The sequence below is a fragment of the Rhea pennata genome, chromosome 1 (assembly GCF_028389875.1).
Source record: "Rhea pennata isolate bPtePen1 chromosome 1, bPtePen1.pri, whole genome shotgun sequence".
Classification (NCBI taxonomy): Eukaryota; Metazoa; Chordata; class Aves; order Rheiformes; family Rheidae; genus Rhea; species Rhea pennata.
In genome coordinates, this window is record NC_084663.1 from 190,808,079 (window position 1) to 190,830,388 (window position 22,310).

The 22,310-nt window shown below is 36.0% G+C and overlaps 1 protein-coding gene across 2 annotated transcripts in view; it reads right to left on the minus strand.

Moving 5' to 3' along the window:
* The window catches only part of NBEA (neurobeachin), a 519,777-nt gene that overhangs the window by 225,059 nt on the left and 272,408 nt on the right, over positions 1-22,310 (minus strand). For both annotated transcript variants that reach the window (XM_062567111.1, XM_062567112.1), the window contains 2 exons: positions 11,232-11,340; positions 7,601-7,767 (listed from right to left, as the gene is read on the minus strand). In XM_062567111.1, the coding sequence (XP_062423095.1) occupies positions 7,601-7,767; positions 11,232-11,340 (276 nt within the window). The remainder of the gene's footprint in view (positions 1-7,600; positions 7,768-11,231; positions 11,341-22,310) is intronic.

Sequence of the window (22,310 nt, forward strand, 5' to 3'; positions counted from 1 at the left end):
AGGAAATAGAGAATAAATCAAAGAACTTTTATTTCTGGAAAAAATGCTTTTTAGAAATGTAAAACTTACTGTTTTAGAATCTTATCAATGCCTTTTTTTTATTATTCTTTAGTTCTTTAATTCTTATTGATTGAACAGTATATGGAGAAGATTGGGGATTCACTTCTGTATTGCATGGGCATTATTATTAGATTGGCCATGGAGAAAAAATGAGGAAAACAGGGGAAAAGTGAGTGTGAGGAAGGTGTGTCCGCTGAATGAGAAATTCTTCCTTCAAGTGTTTTTTGCTGAGCTTTTGATACACCAGAGGGCTGTGCTGCCATTCAGAGGTGCCTTGACAGGCTGCAGAAGTGGGCATAGAGGAACCTCATGAAGTTCAATAAAGGCAAGTGCAAAGTCCTTAATCTAGGAAGGAATAACTCCATGTACCAGTACACACTGGAGGCTGACCTGCCAGAAAGTAGCTCTATGGAGAAGGACCTAGGAGTCCTGGCAGACTGCAGGCTGATCATGAGCCAGCAATGTGCCCTTGTGGTCAAGAAGGCCAATGGCCTCCTGGGCTGCATTAGGAAGAGTGTTGAGGGAGGTGATCCTGCCCCTCTACTCAGCCCTGGTGAGGCCACATCTCGAGTACTGTGTCCAGTTCTGGGCTCCCCAGTACAAGAGAGACCTGGAGCTACTGGAGAGTGTCCAGCATAGGGCTATGAAGATGACTAAGGCACTGCTGCATTTCTCCTATGAGGAAAGGGTGAGAGAGTTGGGTCTGTTTAGCCTGGAGAAGAGAATACAGAGAGGGGATCTTATCAATATACATAAATACCTTATGTGTAAAGAGGATGGGGCCAGACTCTTTTTAGTGATGCTCAGCAAGAGGATGAGAGGCAACAGGCACAAACTGAAACACAAGAAGTTCCACCTGAACACAAGGAGAAACTTCTTTACTGTGAGGGTGACTGAGCACTGGTTGCCCAGAGAGGTCGTTGAGTTTCCTTCTCTGTAGATATTCAAAACCTGTCTGGACACGATCCTGTGCAATGTGCTCTAGGTAATCTTGGTTTGAGCAGGGGTACTGGACTAGATGATCTCCAGAGGTCCCTTGCAATCTCAACCCTTTTGTGATTCTGTGATTCTATCTGTCTAAATTGGAGGCAGAGAAAGAAGAGCACACATCCTAGAAACATTGTCCAATACTAGAAACTGTTAGTCCAATCTGCTGACACTTGCTGCAGAGGCCATTTCCACTGCAGCAACTAGGAGTAAAAAAGGAAGGAAGTCAATTGGATCTTTGATGGCGTACAGGCCTCAAAGATGAGGAAACTTCAACATTGAGACTTGCTCATAATAACACCTGAGAGAACTTCTCAAGAAATTCTGAGTTGAAAAGAGTCTAAAAGAGTATTAGATGGAAATATCATGTGCACTTGCTCTATTCTTAGCCTTTCATGAACGTTCACCTACAGCTGATGATAGGTTATTGGGCTAGATAAATTCCTGGTTTGAACCAGTACAACTGTTCTTATCACTAGTATACTGGAAGTCAGACTGCTGCATGTGCGTGTGCTAGTACTATTGCTAGAATTAAGATGGAGCAGCAGTCCTCAGATTGTTAAGGCTGGCCTTTCTCTTGATGTATGCATATTTTAAAATTCCCTTGTTACTTCCCTTGTTCTTATTGTAGCAGTAAGACAACTATATGTAATTTAGATTTCTGTTGTGATCAGTTGAAGACTCTACTGACTTCTAAAAGATCTGTTGTTTGTAAAGCTTGAAGAGAATGAACATGGACATATATTTCTTCTGTGTTTGCCCTGGAATAAAAGGAAAAGCACAAATGGAGAACACAATAAACAGAAGTGAAAAAAAAAAGAGAGAAAAGAAGAAAAATTAACTTTCTACTGCAGAGGAAATACTGTAAAAGAAAACAAAGAAGTCTTCCTTCTTTAGTGTCCAATAAAACGTGCTGTACTTCCAGCGATGAACGGATCTTTCTCTTGAAATGAATAGCCCTTGCCTTTCCCAACATTGGAAAATACTATCAATTTCCAGAGAGAACATCTTCATCAGAGAAAATCCATAATAACAAGCACTACGGTTCAAGTCTTGCACAAATACAAAATTGAGTATGTCTCATGTAAGGAAAACTATGTACTCACACAGCCTGTCTCTGGCTATACAAGACTCCTTTCTTGGCAAGTGTCTCTATGCTACAAACAGCATCCCACACCTAATTTTCCATCCTTCAAAAATGATACTGAATTCTTCTAGCCTCTTATATCCAGCATGCTCCTCAAATGTCAGAGCTCCTTCAAAGACTCCGCCTGACCCACAGCAGTAACTAGAGAAGGAGAAAGGAGCAGGCTACAGAATGGGTAGATGTAATACAATTGGTGCAAAGCAGTAGAAGCAACAGAAACTTGAAAGTGTGGTGAGAAAGAGAAAAAAGGGATGTGAAATAGTAAAATAATACAACAAAGTGAAAAATTTAGAGAACTAGTAACACTTACATTTATGACTAAACTCTGATACTGAAGGGTATGTCAATATGCTGACACAACATATCTGCTGCTCTCATCTTATCTCAAGTAGTGCAGCTAAGTAAGAACAACAGAAGGCAGGAAAAAACCCATCTTCTTAATGTTTTGTCATGATAAAATGATCTTGGAACTAAATATTTGGAACTTGTAATCAAAACAGCCAATGCATAAGCTGAAAAGAGTGCAACTTCCATACAATTAACCTGGAGAAAGACCTATTTTAAAGAGAGACTTATACTCCAGGAATTCTAGGAACACAGTAAATTCATAGCTGTTAGAGAATATGTGAAAAAACACAGAACTTAAACAGGCCTTCAACAGGCATATCGAATATATTGCTGGATCCAGTAGGCTGGATCTGGTCCCACATCTTTTCCACTATTCTAAAACTCCCTTTGTAATTTATATCTAGCAGTTAAAATGAGCCAGAAATGAATAAATAGCTAAACCAGATGAAGCTGATTTGCACTGGGGGACAGGATAGGTTTTCTGCCTCTCTGAACTTCCTAAGACAGCAGCTAGTATAGCGAAGGAGTCAGAACGCGCCAAAAGCTGGGTGTAACGGAAACTCCTTTTTAGTAAATTCCTGTGTCCTGGTTGCTCTTGCTGTAAACTGGAAATATTCGATTCAGAAGTAGTGTCTTCCCAGAATTGCCTTATTTAACTGCCAAGACCAAAAGGCTCAGGAAAGGGGTGTTCTCCTCTTTCAACCCCTTTCTTTTCCCCTCCCCCAGCAGAACTCCAGTCTCTGCAGAAGCACATGCTGTAGTGAGAGGCATAACTAGCGGTCTGGCAAGAAACTTTTTATTTCCAGCCTGTTTCCCTAAACGAATTTGGTCTTCACCACAGAATGAGTTTGACAGTTCTGCTTTCCACCATGAATGATTAATTTGTTATGGGTGTCTAGTTTAACCAAAGATGGATTTGAACAGAAAGAGCCCTTGTATACTTGCTATTTGGTAAAGCTGCTTTAGCGTAGGTGGAACCTCCTTCATCAAATCATTGAAAGCAAGGGAAGCAAGTCTCATTTTTAAATGTCATTTTTCTCATTATAGTAATCCTCCTGAGCATATCGGAACTGATAACATGAAAATATCTGTGACAACATTTCATGTTTAGATTTAGAATGCAAACTGCAACTCAGGACTCTCTGCCCTAGATTGTCTTCAACTGTTTTGAAGTTGTGAGGTACATACAGTGTTCCTAAAGAGCACTATTTTTCAAAAGTTGTGATATCTGATTAAATCAAGCAGCTGAAATAAGATCCTCCAAATAAACACGATCAAAACACGATACATATGGTTGGCAAGAAATTTGACTTGTGTGTATAGATAGATTTTACTAAGCTTTTATTTATTTATTTATTTATTTGAAAGAAAGATACGTATGGGGAAAGAAGCAGATGGAGAGGAAGAGAAGCCCCATATGAAGCTGACAGAGAAGACTGAAGGAAGCATATGTTGGGACATGAAGACCATAACCTTGAAAAAAGCTAAGCGTGAGTGCTGGCTTAAAGAGACTTTGAACGATAAGCTATGAAATACCCTGTTTGATTCTTCCTGAGTTCAAGGAAATAGGATGTTGCATATTCACTCTGAATAAGTGGCATTGCATCAAAGAAATAACCAGCTCATCTAAATGGAAAAAACCTGCAGAATTCTAATTTTGGTTAAATGCTAAAATTAAAAAAGCAAAAAAACACTATGTTTAGGGTAAGCTATTATGAAGATACCTAAAAGTGTCAAATTGCCAAAATGAGAAAATAGAATTAGTTCAGTTTAAAGGTAGAAACAGGATTTAAAACAGACTAAAGCGATTTTTAAAAAAATCTATTATTCTTTGACTGAGCTATGTAGAAAAAAAAGGATCATACAATAATTTCCTTATGTTGTAGAAGAGATGCTCATATCTTCAAGAAATGGAGCAAAACATATTTGGTTTTCACTTTAATGAACAAAGAGTGAACTTTATGGCACCTACAGACTAAGCAGAGTAAAAGCTGGTTGTTGTTTTCTGAAAAAAACAGTACATGCAGTACAGAACAATAGTATTGTACAACAATAAAAAAACAGGGAAGGATTAAAAATTCACTGTACTGAACTCCAAACACAAGGAAAAATCTTCTCTACAGTTGAGTCAGATTTCACAGAATCAGATCTTAGCATTTTATATCAAGAGCATCTGTGTTAAAGAGCTTAAAAGTTGTTCTTTAAAAATAAACACAGATAATAAAAACATGTATATATGTACAATACAGCACAACTATCAGTAAATCAGTAGCTGTGGATTGTGTGTGTGATAGAAGCTTTTAAGAATCACACTCACTCCCCTAAATATTTCTTACCCATCTCATCCATTCTGAGCATCAGAAGGCACTGCTATTGTCAAAATTTTATCATGATGAACCGTTTATACAGTTCATCACCTGTCCATCCCAGGCCAGTTAGCAATTTCACTAATTCACAATTTCGAAGAACACTTTCAAATTCAAGAGATGGACAGGAAATCAGTAGTATGCATTCAGAATTGTAAGAAAAAAATCTTCCTGCCAGAAATCACACAGTATAGAGGCCTACATGACTGTCAAATTATTTTTTAGTAAAATAATGATTTTTGAGTATTCCAGTCAAACTCTATCTTCTAGGGCACAGAGAAGTCCCAAATTATAATGCATCAGTTTATAACGAGATTGCTAACACTAACTATTCCTCAAAAATTAAAAGTGGAGACTGAAATGTATCTCCTGCAAGCCAAGACAACAAGAATGTAAAAGGCCTGATGACAGACAGTGCATTTGTGTGCTGGATCACACAGTTGCCATGTATACGTGGTAGGGCCTTCAGCACAAAGATATTTTCTTCTTATTCGGCTCCTGTGAATGCGAAAACCCTACTTGGAGACCTTGTTTTGTTGCCATTTCCCCACTTCAGGTTAAGCGTCACCCATAGCCAACATGCAGCTAAAAAACAATGAGGCCAATTTGACATGGAGAATGACAAAATGGGAAATATTAGTGACCAATGAAAAGCAGAGACCATCCCTTCTTTGGGCCTGACAATATTGCTGTTCTCTATAGTTGGAAGGTCCTAAATGGCAAGAGCTCATTACTGCAACCTAATCTGCACTTTAGTCCATGATCATTATCGATAGACCAAGAAGCAATGGTCTTTAAATATTAGTGACCAATGAAAAGCAGAGAAACTGACCTGCATCATCAAAGTGTCTCCAAACATTCATGAACTTGAGCAATAACTTTACTCAAAAATTTGAAGACATTAAAGGGACTGAAAATTGCACATATTTTAATTGGGTTCAAGGCTCCAGATACATAGCTTTAAGCCTCACCAAGAAATAACATGAGTGTCCATTATGGTCTAAGGTGGTTTTGAATTATCATAATCTTCTAAAAATAATTTTCATAATTTCTATCAGAACCTCTCTGATGTTAGACCATAGAATTTTTTTATAAAGATTGAATTTCTTTTATGCTTTCTACCACCTTAAAAAATAAATATAGCTCCATCATCAGGTAGGAAACAGTGATTTCTCTGGAAGATATAAGGATAATGAACACGAAAAATTGTATTTTTTTTTACTCTAAATAACTGCAAGAGCCAACTAGGCAGAATGTCAAAAAGAATGAACAATATAAATGGTATTTATTAAACTTTATTACTTATGTGCCAAGTTTACTACTCAACATCTTATCCAATAAGCCTAAGCCCTAGATATGTATTCAAACTACCCTCAAACAGAATTTTTGATAGAAATATTTATCTGCAGCAAAAGATTTTGCATCAATATATCAGTCTTGATTAGATTTTCATTGAAAAGATTTTTTAGAACTAAAGAGAACTTTCTGCTCTGCTTGCCTGATTCAAACCATTGACTTGAATGGGAAATTAAAAAAATGATGTTTGGGAGCAGATTTTCCTTAATCTCTCTTTTTTTTAGCTGTTCCATTTAAACAAATAATCAAGTATTCATTGCTGAGTATGCAAACACAAGAAAAGGACTTGGCAGCCTCCAGTTTGGCAGACAGGGCACTCACATGGCAGACCCAGGTTCAAGACCTTGCTCTGAATGAAGGAAAGGAGCAATTTGAGCCCGAGTCTTCTACGTGAAGGTCAGATCTTTTGCCACTGGCTATTTTTGTGAATCGGAAGAGCAAGGCTCTGTTTTTAATATGATATATGAAAATGTTTAACTTCATCTCTCTGCTGAAGAGAACAAATTTTTAAGACGTTTTCAACACAGCTCCTATTGAAACCTCAGTTACCCTGTAACCACCCACATACAGTAAGAATTATATATTTAGAATCATGTTTCTTTTACAAGAGTACCCGCAAAATTAAGCATGCACTTTGGTTTGCCTAACTGTGCACCATGCTACATTTAAGTACACATATAAGTTTTGAATTAAACATATAATTGAGTATGTGTGACTGGTATTGACTAGTGTTTTGCTGTAAGACAATTAAGATTTAGCAGTGGATCTTACCAATTTATTGCTTAGTACCAATTTATGACTTAGTATCAATTTATTACTTACACAGAAAAGCTACGTAGAGAAGTGAGCATTAGACAGGGATTCAAGTGATCTGTTTTTGATTCTTATTCTAATACTGACTTACTCTATAGTGCTAGACAAGTCATCTTGCCTCTCCGTTCTTTATCTCAGCACTCCTCTGTCAATATCTGTACATGGAAACTTTCGCTTAAAATCTCATCTACAGCATTTAGCTCAGACAGGGCCTAATATTGGAGTCTCAAAAACTACTGGTATACAGTGAGGCTGTATTATAACTGACAAGTATTCTGTTATAATTTATTTAAAATGTTATAAAATATTATGTATGCAATCTATAAAGGACTTTGATTTGTGAATCTTTAGTAAAAAGTTTTTTTCAAAAAACACGTAAGTGCGGAAATGACTACCAACAGAAAAAGAATACATTTTAGCAATACTAGCTTCTAATACTCGTTATTTCAGTTATGCAATGACTGCTTCCCTTGAACTTTGAAAACTACATTTAAAAATCATGCGTTTCATGTTTGCTTCTTACCTGTGAGAGACAGCTCCCCAGGCACCATGCTTATTTGTCAGTATGTTGAGTATCTTCTGTTTTAACTGATTCGCTGTAACATGATCTCGATGTTTAGCAGCACTGATAAGATGGTCACACATCTTTTCCTCCTCTCTTCTGTCAGCAGCATATTGAGCGCACTGTGACTAGGAATGAAAAGTACATCTATTTTATAAAATATAGGTTAGTTAGAAACTACTTTAAAATAATTATTTCCTAAAAATCTTTACATATGTCAAGAACCAACAGGCTCATTAAAATCAATTAATAATCAATTTCATAATTTTATTATTATGAATACTAAAGAGAAATTCCTTTAATTATCAAATTAAGAGGCATATTTTCAGTCTTATGTTATAACATGAAAAATGTTCACAACTTACATACAAGTTCTAAAAAACTTTAACGTTTTAAAAGTCACTCACCTCTTCAACTGAAAAAGATCTAATATTTTCATTATGTTTCTTTAAGAGATACATGCTGTGGCTATTGACCTTGATGCAAATTTGTTTCTAAAATTGTCAAAACACTACAGGATATTTTAGTTTTGATAAATCTTTTTGTATAATTGGCATGATATAATTTTGCCATTTCTTTTTTCAAAACCACGTTAAGTTCAAATTAAATTTCTCCTCCTAAATTTCAAATTAAATTTCTCTTCCTAGTAAAGATCCTTTTTAAATGTCTAAACAAGGAAAATGCAGCCACTGCAATTAAAGTAAACTGGCTACAAGTATCATTTTCTAAGATATAAATTGCAAAAGCTAGAGTATTCTCAAAATAATATTAATAGCTCATTTTAAATTTGTCTTTTAAGAGACCTACATTTTTGCACCCACAGATTATTGTGCACCATTTTAGAACATGTTTAGCCAATACTCAATGCAGTAACACTTTATGCTGAATAGACTACGATACTCAAGTACTCAGAACAGCAGCTAAAATTAAATTAACCTCATACTAGATTGGAGTTTATTCTTCATACATCTGCACACTCTATTTTTACTATGGATCACATCAGCATTTTTTAAGATTTTCATAGTGGTCCTTCTACTGTGTTAAAGCCATTATTTCCAGTAATCTATTTGGAAAAGAATGATCATTACACTCAGTCATAAGGGGTTAATTCATTTTTCAATTTATCTTCTTGTACAGGGAAGCACCAATTAGTACGATGATCTGCCTTGGTAATGAGGTTAATATTTCATCAGCTCATTGGACAGTAAAATTAAATTTTCATTTTTCTTCTTGAACAATTACAAAGGTTAATAAAATGAAAGTTAACTGTGAAGTAACCATTCTAGGAGGAACCTCCCCTGCACTCACCGCAACTGTAGTTGCAGGACAAAATTTATATGCTGGTCCCTGGCCTCCCCCCTACACAGGTAACACAGTAATTGGATGCAACCAGGGCAAAATAATTGCTTCCATAATGATTTGATTAAAGTTTAAAAGGTAAAAATAAAATAGTCACTCGCTTTTCTTGCTGAGAGTAACAATTAACATGTACTAAATCCCAGAACATATACGAATACAGCTTATTAAAACAAAGTGACAGATTTACAATTATGCAGCAGAAAACTACCAGAAAACCCTTTGTCCTTACCACTTTCAAGTAAGATGAATAATAAAATGTCCAGTTATTTACCCAAGATTATTAAAGACATTATAAAACATTCTTTCAGATTTTAAACATAACCTTAGGTAAGCATGTCTAAGTCATATTTTACACAGGCTACATTTCACAATTTTGTTCTGTCTTGCAGATTTTATCTTATTCATCTAAAAATGTAGCTGAGACTTTTCATGTGAAAAATATAAAGAAAATTTTCATATTTGAAAAATGTGTTGGTTTCTTTACCAGACAATAAGATTGACTTAAGGTTATTCCTTTAGGGAATTTAGTTAATATTCTAAATCCTATTTGCTAACAGAAGCTGGAAGTTAATTGAATATTCTCATTTTATCTAGAGTTCTGACAGATCTTATACCTAAATATATTCTTCAAAGAGCAGATAACTCAATCTTCTATTGTCATCTTAGGTTACTGCATGATGCTCTGATAAATATCAAATGTTATTTATTGTTGTGGCAATATGAAACTTCACTCTGACACACACTTAATTGTAAATGTGATTTTATCTAAGTTCAAAATATCCAGTATATGCTTGGTAATAAAGTTGTTGCAATCCCATATGACAAGTGTCTGCTGTCTGGCCTGACAAATTGAAGTAAAGGTTATGTGTATTCAAAACAACAACAGATATCTCTCTGTCTCATATTTTTTCAGCTAGGTCAAGGAGCACAAGAACTAGTACATCAAAGTGTACGTTTGAGAGAGCTGTTTCAATGAGATAAAAACCTCATCAAAACTAAGATTACTGGATCCTATTTGAAGTCACCAGGTGCTTGTTGACATTTTCTGACAGAAGAATAAATTGATATAGCTATTTATTATCATCAACATTACTAAGTCAGTCTATCTTAATCCTAATGTTAGGTCACTAGAGCTTTAAAATATTTGCAAGTGTGTGTGTGTGTGTGTGTGTGTGTGCGCGCACACATATTTATTTATTTATTTGTATTTATATTTAAATATGTGCAAACAGAGGCAGATTTGGAAATGATAAACATTGATGTGGAAATGTTGTATAAAAATACCATAAAAATACTGTAACATGAAAATATACTTGATGAAGTCATATCAGAAATGAAATTTGAACTTTATTCCATCACTGTTTCTTTTCTTAACAGGAGTAAAATTAATCTGAGAAAAATCATCCAAACCCATTAAATACTGAACAGAACAAACGTTTTAAAATAGCTTTTGTAAATTCGGATCATTTCCAAATAACATATTTTGAATTTCATGCTATAACCCCTACATGATGAAAAAAGCAATTAAATGTTGACTGCTTTTAGGAGTAAGAATTATGCACATTAAAGGGTTATTAGATCCAGCTGCAGAGTTACTTCTTCCAATACTTAAAGACAATCAACATCTAAAATACAATCTCATTGTCAGTATTTAAAGATTCCTAACAAGTAGCAAAGACATATAATATCATGTTTCAATATGTTTTAGAAGTAAATGTCCTAAAGAGCTCAAAAAATCCACAATGTTCTAGCACAATTATCCTAAAAAATACTTGTTTTTTAAACAAAACATCTATATTTCTTATTTTTCAGGATGTGCCTCAAGTGTACTAACTACTTTTCTTTTTTTACTAAACTCATACTTATTGTTGATAAAATCCAGCAAAATAATTACTAATGTGATTTGCATTGCTATTTGCAACAAATCAGAAAAGCTGTTTGGGAAGCTAAAGGGTCTGCCATATCAGTTTAGCTGACATTCTGATTAAGGGATTTCTTCAAGTTGTAAATGTTTTCATGAATGTTCTCAGTGAGGAGATGAGAAATTAAACCAGTTCCCTGTGTTTGACATTTACCAAAGCTTTTAAAAACTAGTTTTGAAATGCCTTCAATGTAATTTCTTTTTTTTTTTTTTTTTTTTTTTTTTAAAAAAATCTTTATTATTTGTAGTTACAGTCTAGGTGACAAGTGAGTGAAAACAGAAAAGTAGGACTACACCAACTCTCCAGCTTACCTCAAACTCAGCATGCTTGTGGACATCTTCAGCTCTTTGTCGGTTCAAAATAAATTCTGCTTCGTTTGCAACACGCACTATATGGTCTTTCATTGCATGACATAATAATCTAAAATAAGAAAAATCAAAATCAACCTTTATATTTGACTTTCTTCAAATAAATTATTTCAGTAAATTTCCTTAAAATGGAAAAAATGAAAATTCATGAAACTAATGTAAGGAAATTACCAAATTAGTTGATGTGAAAAACACAATTTGTCCAAAATTGTATGCATTTGTGATATCACTAAGAGAGCAGATTATATTGAAAAAAGCTTTCTATTTCTTACTGATATCGTAGTTCCAGTAGGTTTTTAACAGCAGTCTCAATATGAGACCCACATATATTCAAAATATTCAAAAATCACGAGATCACTCAAGAGATAAAATTCTATTAAATTTGCAAAATAATACAAATATATTTATATGTTTTTATATACTAGAGTGGAAGAAGTGTATCATGTTTCCAAGTTGTTATAGCATTAGAAATAGACAGAACCTTACTTAAAAGAAATAAAAAAATAATTTAAGGTTGGATTGAGATTGAAGATTTCAATCAGAGACCTTAAATTAAAACTCTTGAAAAAACACATCTCCAAATATTGTGAAATGCACAATAAAATTGCAGCAAAAAGCAACACTGTTTTTAACAATACTGATGCCTTACTGAGCAGAAAGAATGGAACTAATTGCTTGCTCGTCCATGCAGTCCACATCCAAGGTTGTGCAGTCTATGCACACCTGGTTTGCTCCCCTTATTAGCAGAGAGGAAATAATATCTTTCAGGATGCAAAGATCTGCCATTACTGGCTGCTTAGGATCAGGAAGGTCTGTTTCTTTCTGTGCCAAATTGACACACAGTCTGGGATTTTCCTTCTTGCAGCAGGAAACACACTTCATTTTGGGTATTCTTCTATTAAGAATGTGAAATTGCTAGCAAATCCCACCCTAAGGTTGGTGTCTGATGCTTAGAAGCACCAGGTCTTAGAGGAAAATGAAAACTACGCCATCCAGGCCTTTTACCCATAAGAGGGGAAAGACTTGAGCTGTTTTCTAACTTCCCCTCCTTAGCATCTTCTATCATCTGTGAAGAAAGGAAATCACTTACCCTGAGCTAATGTTTAACATGGAAAAGTGTGGCACAGGAGGGCATAAATTTGGGGATCTCTGTTTACAGCTAAAGACAAACAAATTTGGATCAAAGTTTCACATGTTTTTAACAAGTCTTTTCAAATCTAACCCTTCACTACTGTTCTTGAAAATGAAGAATTTTTAGTAAACTTTATAGGCTGGAAGATTGAAGTCTTCTCCATTGTACTCTTCAAAATTTACTTTTATTTTTTAATCTACTCTATTGGCTTTAGTATTTCACTACTGCTAAGTGTTTAGATTTTGTTATTAAGAGGCAAGCCCAGAACTGCATTCAGATATGGATTAACATTTATGACTTTAACAAGCTTCTCTGAAATGGGAAAACTTTAGAAGTGAGTGTCTAATACCTGTAATAAAATTTTACATCTGAAGTCTTCTTGAAATTTTCAATATTTTTTTTAATGATCAGGAATCAAATAGGATTTCAAAATGAAGCACACATATTTCAAGTGTCTACTAGCTGGATATCTCTTCCCGAATAAATAAGTTAGTAAATAAATGGAGCATAGGGCAAATTCAGTGTCTCTAAGTCAGCTTTTGTATAGGCAGTCTTCCCAGCTCAGGATGGCTTTAGGTGAAATAAATAGGTTTCTTTACACACTCTTCACTACCAAAAATTTGGTGAGAAAAGATCCAGACCAACTTGGATTCATTGGGTTTACTAGCTGGGACTCTTGTGCATAGCTTTTACACCCCAATGAAAACATCTAAGTTGCATTTGTCTATGAGCTGGTTCACAAACAGGCAAAGAAAAACATACACTCTCTTCATCTTAATTGTCCTTATTTGTAATATGAAGTGTTCTTCACATTCTCAGAGTGTCAATTTATGCATTAAAACATCTACACAGCACTTAGATGGATTGCTAGAGAATATTAATTTCCACACGTCATAAATCAATTGCTTGCCAATAGTCAGGGAGAAAATAATAATAAAAAAAAAAAGATCTGACAACACCAGTCTCTGGCTGCTTTACAGCAAATGAGAACTTTTATAGACATGCAGCAGATGATTCAAATCAGATGGCTGAAACTGCTGGCAACCCCAGCTGTCTCTCCCACCTCTCTGATGGACCTTTCTGTTTCAGATGCTGAGAAGCCCGATCAATTCTTAAAACAACTTTTTGGAGTTGCTGTAGCTTTCAGACAGCACATTCAGCAAACTGAGACAGATTTTTAGGTAATCTTGAAATGCTGCTAGTGTTCAGAGACCACAGTTCCAAAGTAAAGGAAATGAAAAATATTAGGGGACAGGCCAGGGAGCATGCCTGGGCACCTATGCCTGCGTCATGACTGTTCACAGCACTCAAATCACTAGTTTTCTCCTTGCTCACTTTTCAGACTGCTCTAACTCTCATCCTGAAAATGTCTGGGCATGGTTCTAGAGACAGTTCACTGCAGGCGCATGGATGAAACCTACTCAACTCAACCAACCTCTCTCCAAGAACACATGTTGCCATACCTCAGCAAACACAGAACATACCATTCTAATGGGTAGAATGAAGCGCTCATGTTATTCTAAGAACCCTGAACTAAACAGACAAAATACTAATGATATCTTAGGGTGAAAGAGGTGCTGTATAGGCTCCAGGGAAGACTTGGACTAAGTGCTATGCAGGATGGATGCAGATGCTCTGCTCTAGCAGGGGTGACCCTAAGTTATATGAACATAGGCAAGTTCAGGCTATTCAGTATTATTAAAACAGCTGTTCTCTTCCAAAATTTCTGACAAAAATCTCATCTATGGAACATCTCAGTATTATTTTAACTATGTCTAACCAGTTGTTTCATGTACTCTCATATATCTATCCATGACTTTATATTTTTCAAGAAAAAGACAAAAATTGTTTTGTATGGTGGTTAACACATTGGGATTGTGGCAAAAGTGAGGCCACTATTTATTAATCCCATATAAGCATTAAATAATATTATAACAATGGATGCTCATAAGGGATATATTATGATTCAGTTATGTACAAGCACCTGTGAGAGGACTTCAAAAATAGGCAAAATATGTTTTTGCTTCTAGAAGGCTATTAAGAATTATATTAGTCTTAAAATCCATTGCCAGAAAGATAAATTTTAAAACAAGAGAAAGTTTATTTAAAATCTAAGCCCATCATTTACAAATTTTGCCTGCATCTAAATTAAGTCTTGGATGTTTTGATTTGTAAGTACAAGGATGTGGGGCAGAAAAAAGAAACATAACACATTAAAGCAGTTAAATGTGTCCTCTTAGCTTTGCAAGGTCAGCAAAGTGAATTCTTTTCAGAGGTTTTTGCCTACATACCAGATACTAGAGTATTTGTTCAAGGAAAATTGTTATCATTTCAAATTTAGAAATTCTGCTTAAGAATCTAATTCTTTGTTACTGATTTTTGCATCTAACAGGAAGTCATCCATTAGTCTCAAAATACATTTCTTCTAAGCAAAAGATAGCTAACTTGCTATCACTATTACTATTGTATATGGATTAAATCATATCCACCTAACTGACTGAATCTCGAAATCATACAGACACAGCATAATTCAGCATGTTGTCCTAACTGGGTTATGAGAGAGAAAATGTACAGTAAGGTTATCATCATTTGAATACATTCCTATTTATCTAAATCTTCACCTCTTGCAATACATTGCAAGATTAAAAAGAAAAAAGAAAGAAAAAACAGAAACTACAAAACCTCAGAATTTCTGACCTTAGAGCAAGTGCTTACAACTGTCCTGTGGATTCTCTCAGGAAAAATAATGAAAATGATTCAGAAAGGATCACAAACCAGGAAAAAATCTCACATTCAGTAATATTAAAGGCTGACAACACATCAAAAGATGTGCTGCAAATGCACTGCAAATAAGAGACAGAAAGAAAGACTTCTAGGTCAGCACTTCACTCTTTCACTACAACACATAGCTACATCATATGAACTCTTTCGGAAACCATTCTTAGTTTATGAAAAGTATGAGATTTAGCACATGAAATAGATCTTCAATTTATAAAAATGTGATGGAGATTCTAGCCTCCAGCACAGTTTTGGAAGGTTATTCCAAAGCCTCTGACGGTTAAAAACCTTCTTTAACTTTCCAATTCAAAAGTATCTTTCAGTAGTGTTTACTGCTTCATTTTTATGCCAATGGTGTCCTTAGGCTTACATAATTCTTGTTCCTTCTGACGACCTTCTAATATTCCATCTCAACCTCCATCTTATCAGGCAAAATAAACCAGATCTCTTTAACTATCCTTATAACAGCATTCTAGACAAGCTCGCATCAGTATTTGCATCTTCTGCTTCTTATCTCAATGGAAATGCCTTTTCTGATGCAATTCTAGAATAGCAATTTTCTTTTGCACAGTCCTATATTCTATGATTTTCTACACAACAATATGCCAACAATGGATGAGTTTTTTACAACCTCAGGCATTTCCAAATGATGAACCAATAGTTTCTAGTATAAGTTCTCAAGAACATGAACTCTGTGTTTCATGCTGTTAAGTTATATAACCTTTACATAATACATTATACTGTATAATATTTACACCAATCCGGGTCTGAAACCCATCCAATTTATGTTGGTTGGTATTCCGATCAACTGCCCAACTATGAGTCTCATCCACGGGTTTTTCAGAACACTCCCCTTTGAGGAAAAGTCCATTTTCTGCATCTTTCCTAAATCATTATCCTATATTGGAGTGAACCAGTCCAAGTAAGAAGGTGTTTGCATAAATGTATATACACTTGTTAAACAGGGGGAAGATCTGAAATTTGAGAGGAATATCATTTTTACTGTCCTTTGGAAATAACATGTACAGTCATTAGTGAGAACTCCTTATCACTGAAACTGAGCATTTTTTGCAACTAAAACATACCCACTCTTCTCACTCACCTTTGTAAAACCTCATCCTGCCTTAGCAAACATTGCCTTCAAAAGTGACAGTGACAAATCTGGCTGTCTGGTCATTCTTATTAATCTTTACACAGGTTGTATTCTAGCAGGGCTAGGGAGTTGTCTGAGAAGTGTCACCGCTTGCTTGCTCTGATTTTTATATTGTTCTCTAGTCATTTGTTATTGACCAAATGAGACCAACACACTGGTCTAGAAAAAAACTTTTGGCTTGATCATATGTGACAATTCCTGTAGCTGCACCACTGAAACTCCTGCCAGAATTGGAAGCCGGGTGTGCTGCTATGACCTTCCCCAGCTAGGCTGATCTCAATCAGGAACTGATGATCAGAAAAAAAACTCTTACCTGCAATTCTTAAAATATAAAGTAAAGATGAAACACCTATTTGGTAACTTATGATTTCTCTCTGTAAGACACTTGATTTCTACTAGATGTCCAGAGATGTGCACCTTACAGTTAAAGCTTCCTTAAGAAATGGGCTTGACATGTTTTTAGTCCTAATCAAAGGACTTTCAGTAAGGAATTCACCAACAGAGCACTCTGAGATCACTCAGGTGTTCAAATCCTGCTATATTTCTATGGGGAAATGAGTTTTTTATACAGATAGGTGTGAATTTTCCAGCTGAACATATGGAAAATGGAAATAAAAAACTAGAATCAAGAGATAATGCTCTGAAATGAGCATGACAAGGCTGAAGTATCTACAGAGTAAGTGTACAGAGTAGCTTCTCCCTCACCTAAAAATCCAAGAATTTCATATGTAGGAGTGAGAGCAGACTGGGTGAGAGTATGTCTCAGGACTTGCTGATTCATAAAGATGACTTATTTGCAAATGTTATTTAGGAGTAAATAAGGAGTTATTTTAAGTCTGTGTGGCTTGCTTTCCTGAATGCTGTCCTTGATAGGGTTACTTTAAAAGTCTAGGGTGCTTACCGTTTAAGGGAAATTGTAAAAAAGCATGTGTAAGCAATCAGAAGCCTGTGTATGTATAAGGGTTTTAAAAACAAGTTAGATGGTGAAGTTCCAGATTCTGAAAAATAATTCAGGTAAGGAGCCAGAGCCCATGGCAAATTTGTTTTTGAATCTTGAAAATAGTGATAAGACTATTCCCAGACTAGCTTGGAAACATGTAAAAAAGCATAAAACACATTATATTTAGATGTGGGTTAGGATTGGTTGTGACAAGCAGTGTTATTTGTCTTCCTATCAAAACTTAAGGATTAAAGTCATATTTCACTATAACTAGTCTTATCTGACTTCACTGTCTTGCAGTCAGTTCTTCCTAGTAACAATTGCACACATAGGGAAGAGGGCTCTTAGCTATTGTATTACTAGATAAAATAATTGTTCTTTCACTTGAAATAATCTAAAAAAGCAGACCATTCCCAAGCAGCAACTTTCAAAACAGATTACAAAATGAACATTTGTTATAATTTAGCTAAGGTCTTGCTTCCTCCACTCATTCCTGAAGTTCTGCCAATTCACATGTCCAGGGAAACAGATGTTTCTTGGTCTTACTTTCATCAGATGCCCACAGCTAAGTTTTTTCCAAGAAGTAGCCTGGAAATTTGCCACTCTTTCACCAAACATAGCTGCTTTTATAATTATTAATGGCATTCATAAGAAATGAAACCTGTTGTGGCATTTGGTATCCATAATAGGATGCATAGACTGGCACGACCTGTAGACCTTCAAGCTCTACACGATGAGGTGCTGCTATAAATGCTTTAAAAAATATTCCCATAAACTTTGGAAGATAGTGTCTAGCCTAAGATTTCTGGCAAAAGGGCAGTGATGAAGAATTTACAAGGGAAAATTTTGAAAGCACAGCATGCAAAGACCAACTACTGGAGTACAACATGAACATATTGGCAAGACAAACTTTATGGAAGGTAACTGCAAAAGCTTCAGAAATGCTACAGAAGCTATAACAGACTCAGTGAAACTCAGAGTTGACTACAAAGAATCTATTCTATTCCTAATAAAGATTTCCTATTTTGCTTAAGAATTTTCTAAATCCAGAGAAAACTGTCTTTTTGAAATAGTGCTTACCCAGTAAACATCCAAGATCATCAGTTACAATATCCACTGGCCTGTTTCTCAGATTCAGCCTCAGCTTTGAGATATGACCTGACCAGACAAGGCTAGAAGGTGAGAGGATGCTTGAAAGCCTGTAACAGATCTAAGAATTGGGCTGTACTAGCTACTATCTACAGGTAGGTAGATTGTTATAACAACGCACGCTTTGTCCAAAACAGACTGACTATTAGTCTGGAGGCAAAGACACTTGAAGTAAAGAACAAGAGATTAGAAAAAAGCATACTTAATAAGGACCTTAAGTTCATGCTTCAGGTGGAGCAGAAATTCAGTGCCCAGTTTGACAAAAATATTTATGACATGTATCCTATGTTGATGGAAGATGACATTTGGGGTGGTTTTCTATAAAATGACCCATTCACAGCTGATAAAAGATTCTTCCAATCACACATTATACTTGGTGAACGTGACAATACAACAGAATTTGGCTACATCTGGCAAAGAGAGAATGATCAAACACTTTTGCTTTATATGTTGCATCTCAGTGCTATTGCTTACGAAGCATTATTTTCTGTCAGGATTTGCATGTATTGGATTTTGCATGCCAGACAGGCATGCCTGGTACATTCTGGTAGCCCATATCTACATAATAACCATGATGTCTCAAGACCACATATCTTGCATTTCTTGATGGTTCAGGTGAGCTCCACAATCCGACCTCAACGTTCCTGTGATCAAGACCACTGCCAAGACAGGAACCAGGAACAGCATCCTTTCTCCATGTATGCTTGGATCCGAGAGCCAAACAAATTCACCAAGTGGTGTCTAGGGATCCAACTGCATGTGCACATGTCATAAATCCAACATGGCAAACAGCACCATGGATATATCTTCCAACAAAGAGATTCAACATTTAAATACTTCAGAAAGAGAATAATGACTATGAGATCATTTACCACAAACAAAACATAGCAGAACCTCTTGCCAAACTGCAACAGAGGATTTGAAAAAGAAAATTTCTTGCAGTTAACCAACAGTCCTAGTTGAGGACTTAATCAGGAATTCATCCACATTTAAACAAAAACAAATTTTCAGTCTCTTTAAAGATTTTGTCACTCTTTCCAGGAAATTAATGAACACTCTCAACACAACACAGTTTAAAAAATGAAGGCCCTTGTGAATATTAAGTCTATTTGGAGGTCCTCATAGCTGCATATATGAAAGTATGTACTTTCATGGCTAAAGGCACAAATCAGTCTTAGATATAGAGATAGAATTCCCAAAACAAAGCCTGCAATTTGAGATTTGAAATGAAATATGATCTGTACTTCCTCAAATTTAGATTGTGATCAGCCTACTCCTGCTATTCAAAACTAGGAAATTCTGCAATAATTAAACAGAACTATTTTAAATGAAGTGACAAAGTCATCTCTTTTCATAGGTTAGTGTGGTGAAAGCATAAATAGGGAATGAAATGGAAGTGAATCCAATTATGAAAGATAATATCTGTAACATCTGTTTCTTAAGACTGGTAAACCATCACTGTGTTCCATTTGTCATAGTCTTCCAGGTACAGTATGACCCATTAACCTGACCATCTGAGCCAAATCATCTAGCCAGCTTTCTAATCTAGTTGTCTACCCATATAGACTATAGTGTTCTAACTTTGATACATGGATGTTGTGGTAGATAGTGTGGAAGCCTTGTTAATGTCAATGATATCCACTGTTCTCCTTTGTCTAAAAATCTAGTGATTTTGTTATGGAAGGCAATCAGGTTGGTTAGGCAGTAAATCCATGCTGACTGTTCTCAGTGTCTGTCTTCTTCGCACGGCCAGAAATGTGTTCCAAAAGGACTTGCTCCATGATTTTCCAAGGGATGAGAAGTGAGGCTGGCTTTTTTGGACTTTTTTTGAAGAAGAGTGACATTCCCCTTTCTGCAGATATCAGTGGCCTTCCCCAATCTCTATGACCCTTCAGAGATGACAGAGAGCAGTCTGACAAGGATAGCAGCCTTGCAAGAACTTTCAGTACCATCAGATGTATCCCACCAGGAACCATGGATTAGTATGGGTTAAGTTCTCTCGCATTAGCTCTGACTCAGTCCTCATCCACTGCTAGTAGTTCTTCTCTTTGGACACTTGCACTAATCACAGAGGCTTGAGAGATCTTGTAGGTGAAAACTGGGGTAAAGAAGTCATTGAGTACATCAGCCTATCTGTCACCCCATTCAGCAGCAGGCATACGTTTTTCCTAATTCGGCCTTTTGTTATTAATGAAGTGGTAGAAGCTCTTCTTGTTGCCCTCAATGGCTCTTGCAAGTCTCAGTTCCAGTTGAGCCTTGTCCTTCCTGACATTATCCCTAAAAATCCAGGCAATGTTTCTAAATTTTTCCTTACCAGCCTGTTCCTGCTTCCATCTCCTGTATACTTTCTTTTAGCCATGGAGCTCCATCATAAGTTCTCTGCTTAGTCAAACCAGTCTCCTGATGCATCTGTCTTTTCCCTAAGTAGTGGGATGATCCATTCTTGTGCTTGGAGGATACTGTCTAAAAGGTCTGCCAGCTTTTCTGAGTTCTTTTAGCCTTCAAAGCTGACTCTCATGGGGATTCCATCTTCCAATCTCCTCAATAACCTAAAATCATTTTGCCTAAATTCTGTGCTCTCCCTCCTCACCTCCACCATGAAATGGTGGAGATCTTAAACTCCACCATTTCATGGTCACTATAGCCAAGGCTGACATTAATTAACACATCATAAAACAACTCTTCTTTGTTAGTGAATAGCAGATCCAGCTATGTCTCATCTTTGGTCCATCCTGTATCAAAAGTTATCCCAAACACTCTCCAGAAATCATCGTGACTGCAAGCATCCCGTCTTCTTGCACTTCCAGCAAATGTTAGGAAGGCTGAAGTCACCCACAAGAACTAGGATTTCTGATGTAGAGACCTCCTCAATTTTTTTAAAGGAGGCTTCTTTTTTTCCCTCACCCTGATTGGATGTTCTGTAACAAACTCCCACCATTTTGTCACCCTTACTGTCCTCTCCTCTCATCCAGACCCACAGACTATCTGCCAGACTGTCAGAAGTCCCATTGAAGAGCTTCACAGATCTAAGCTGCTCCTTTACACAGACAGCAGGAGCTTTTTTCTCACTTCCCCTGTCTTTTTCTGAAGAACTTGTACCTGTTCATTACAGCACTCAGTCATGCAGGCTATCCCACCAAATTGTATTTCTTTCAATGGTGTTGTAGTTCAGTTATCACACACGGAGCTCTAGTTCCTCTTAGTTGTTTCTCAGGCTACACGCATTTATGTACATGTTCATCTGAGGTATGTGTTCCTGTTTTCTCTCTCTTGTTCTCCTTACCCTAAACCCTTTGCTTTTGACCTTACCCATCACTACCTCACTTAACTGCAGGTTGCAGTCTCCCTCTCAAATCATTCCTAAAGAGCTCTTTTGATGTTCCCCTTTACAGCCAACACTGTAGATACATCTAACTCTTAAGAAGCTCCCATGTACACCAGAACATAAATCTGAAATCCTAATTAAACTGCTGTCAATAGAGCTCTTGACATATGTGATACCCTCAGTAACAGATATTCATAGTGTAAGACTAATTAAAAAGAAGCATGAAGTTCAAGATCATGAGCAGACTGTCTCTGTAAACCCTTCAGGTTTATTATTGACAATGTTATTCTCCACTCCCAAATTAAATATCTTTGCACATATTTTCCTTTAAAATATTAATTTAAATCTACAGCCAGAGGCTCTTATTACACTAAAATTTGTTATAATAGAGTTTTTTCACAAAACTTAGCAATCATATAATGTATATTCGTGTTGTAAATCATTTTTTTCACAACTCTCTTATACAATCAATTAGTTTCTTTATTTCATAGACGAGAAAACTTGATGCAGAGGTAATTTTTTAAACTCACAGGCAGTTAAGAACA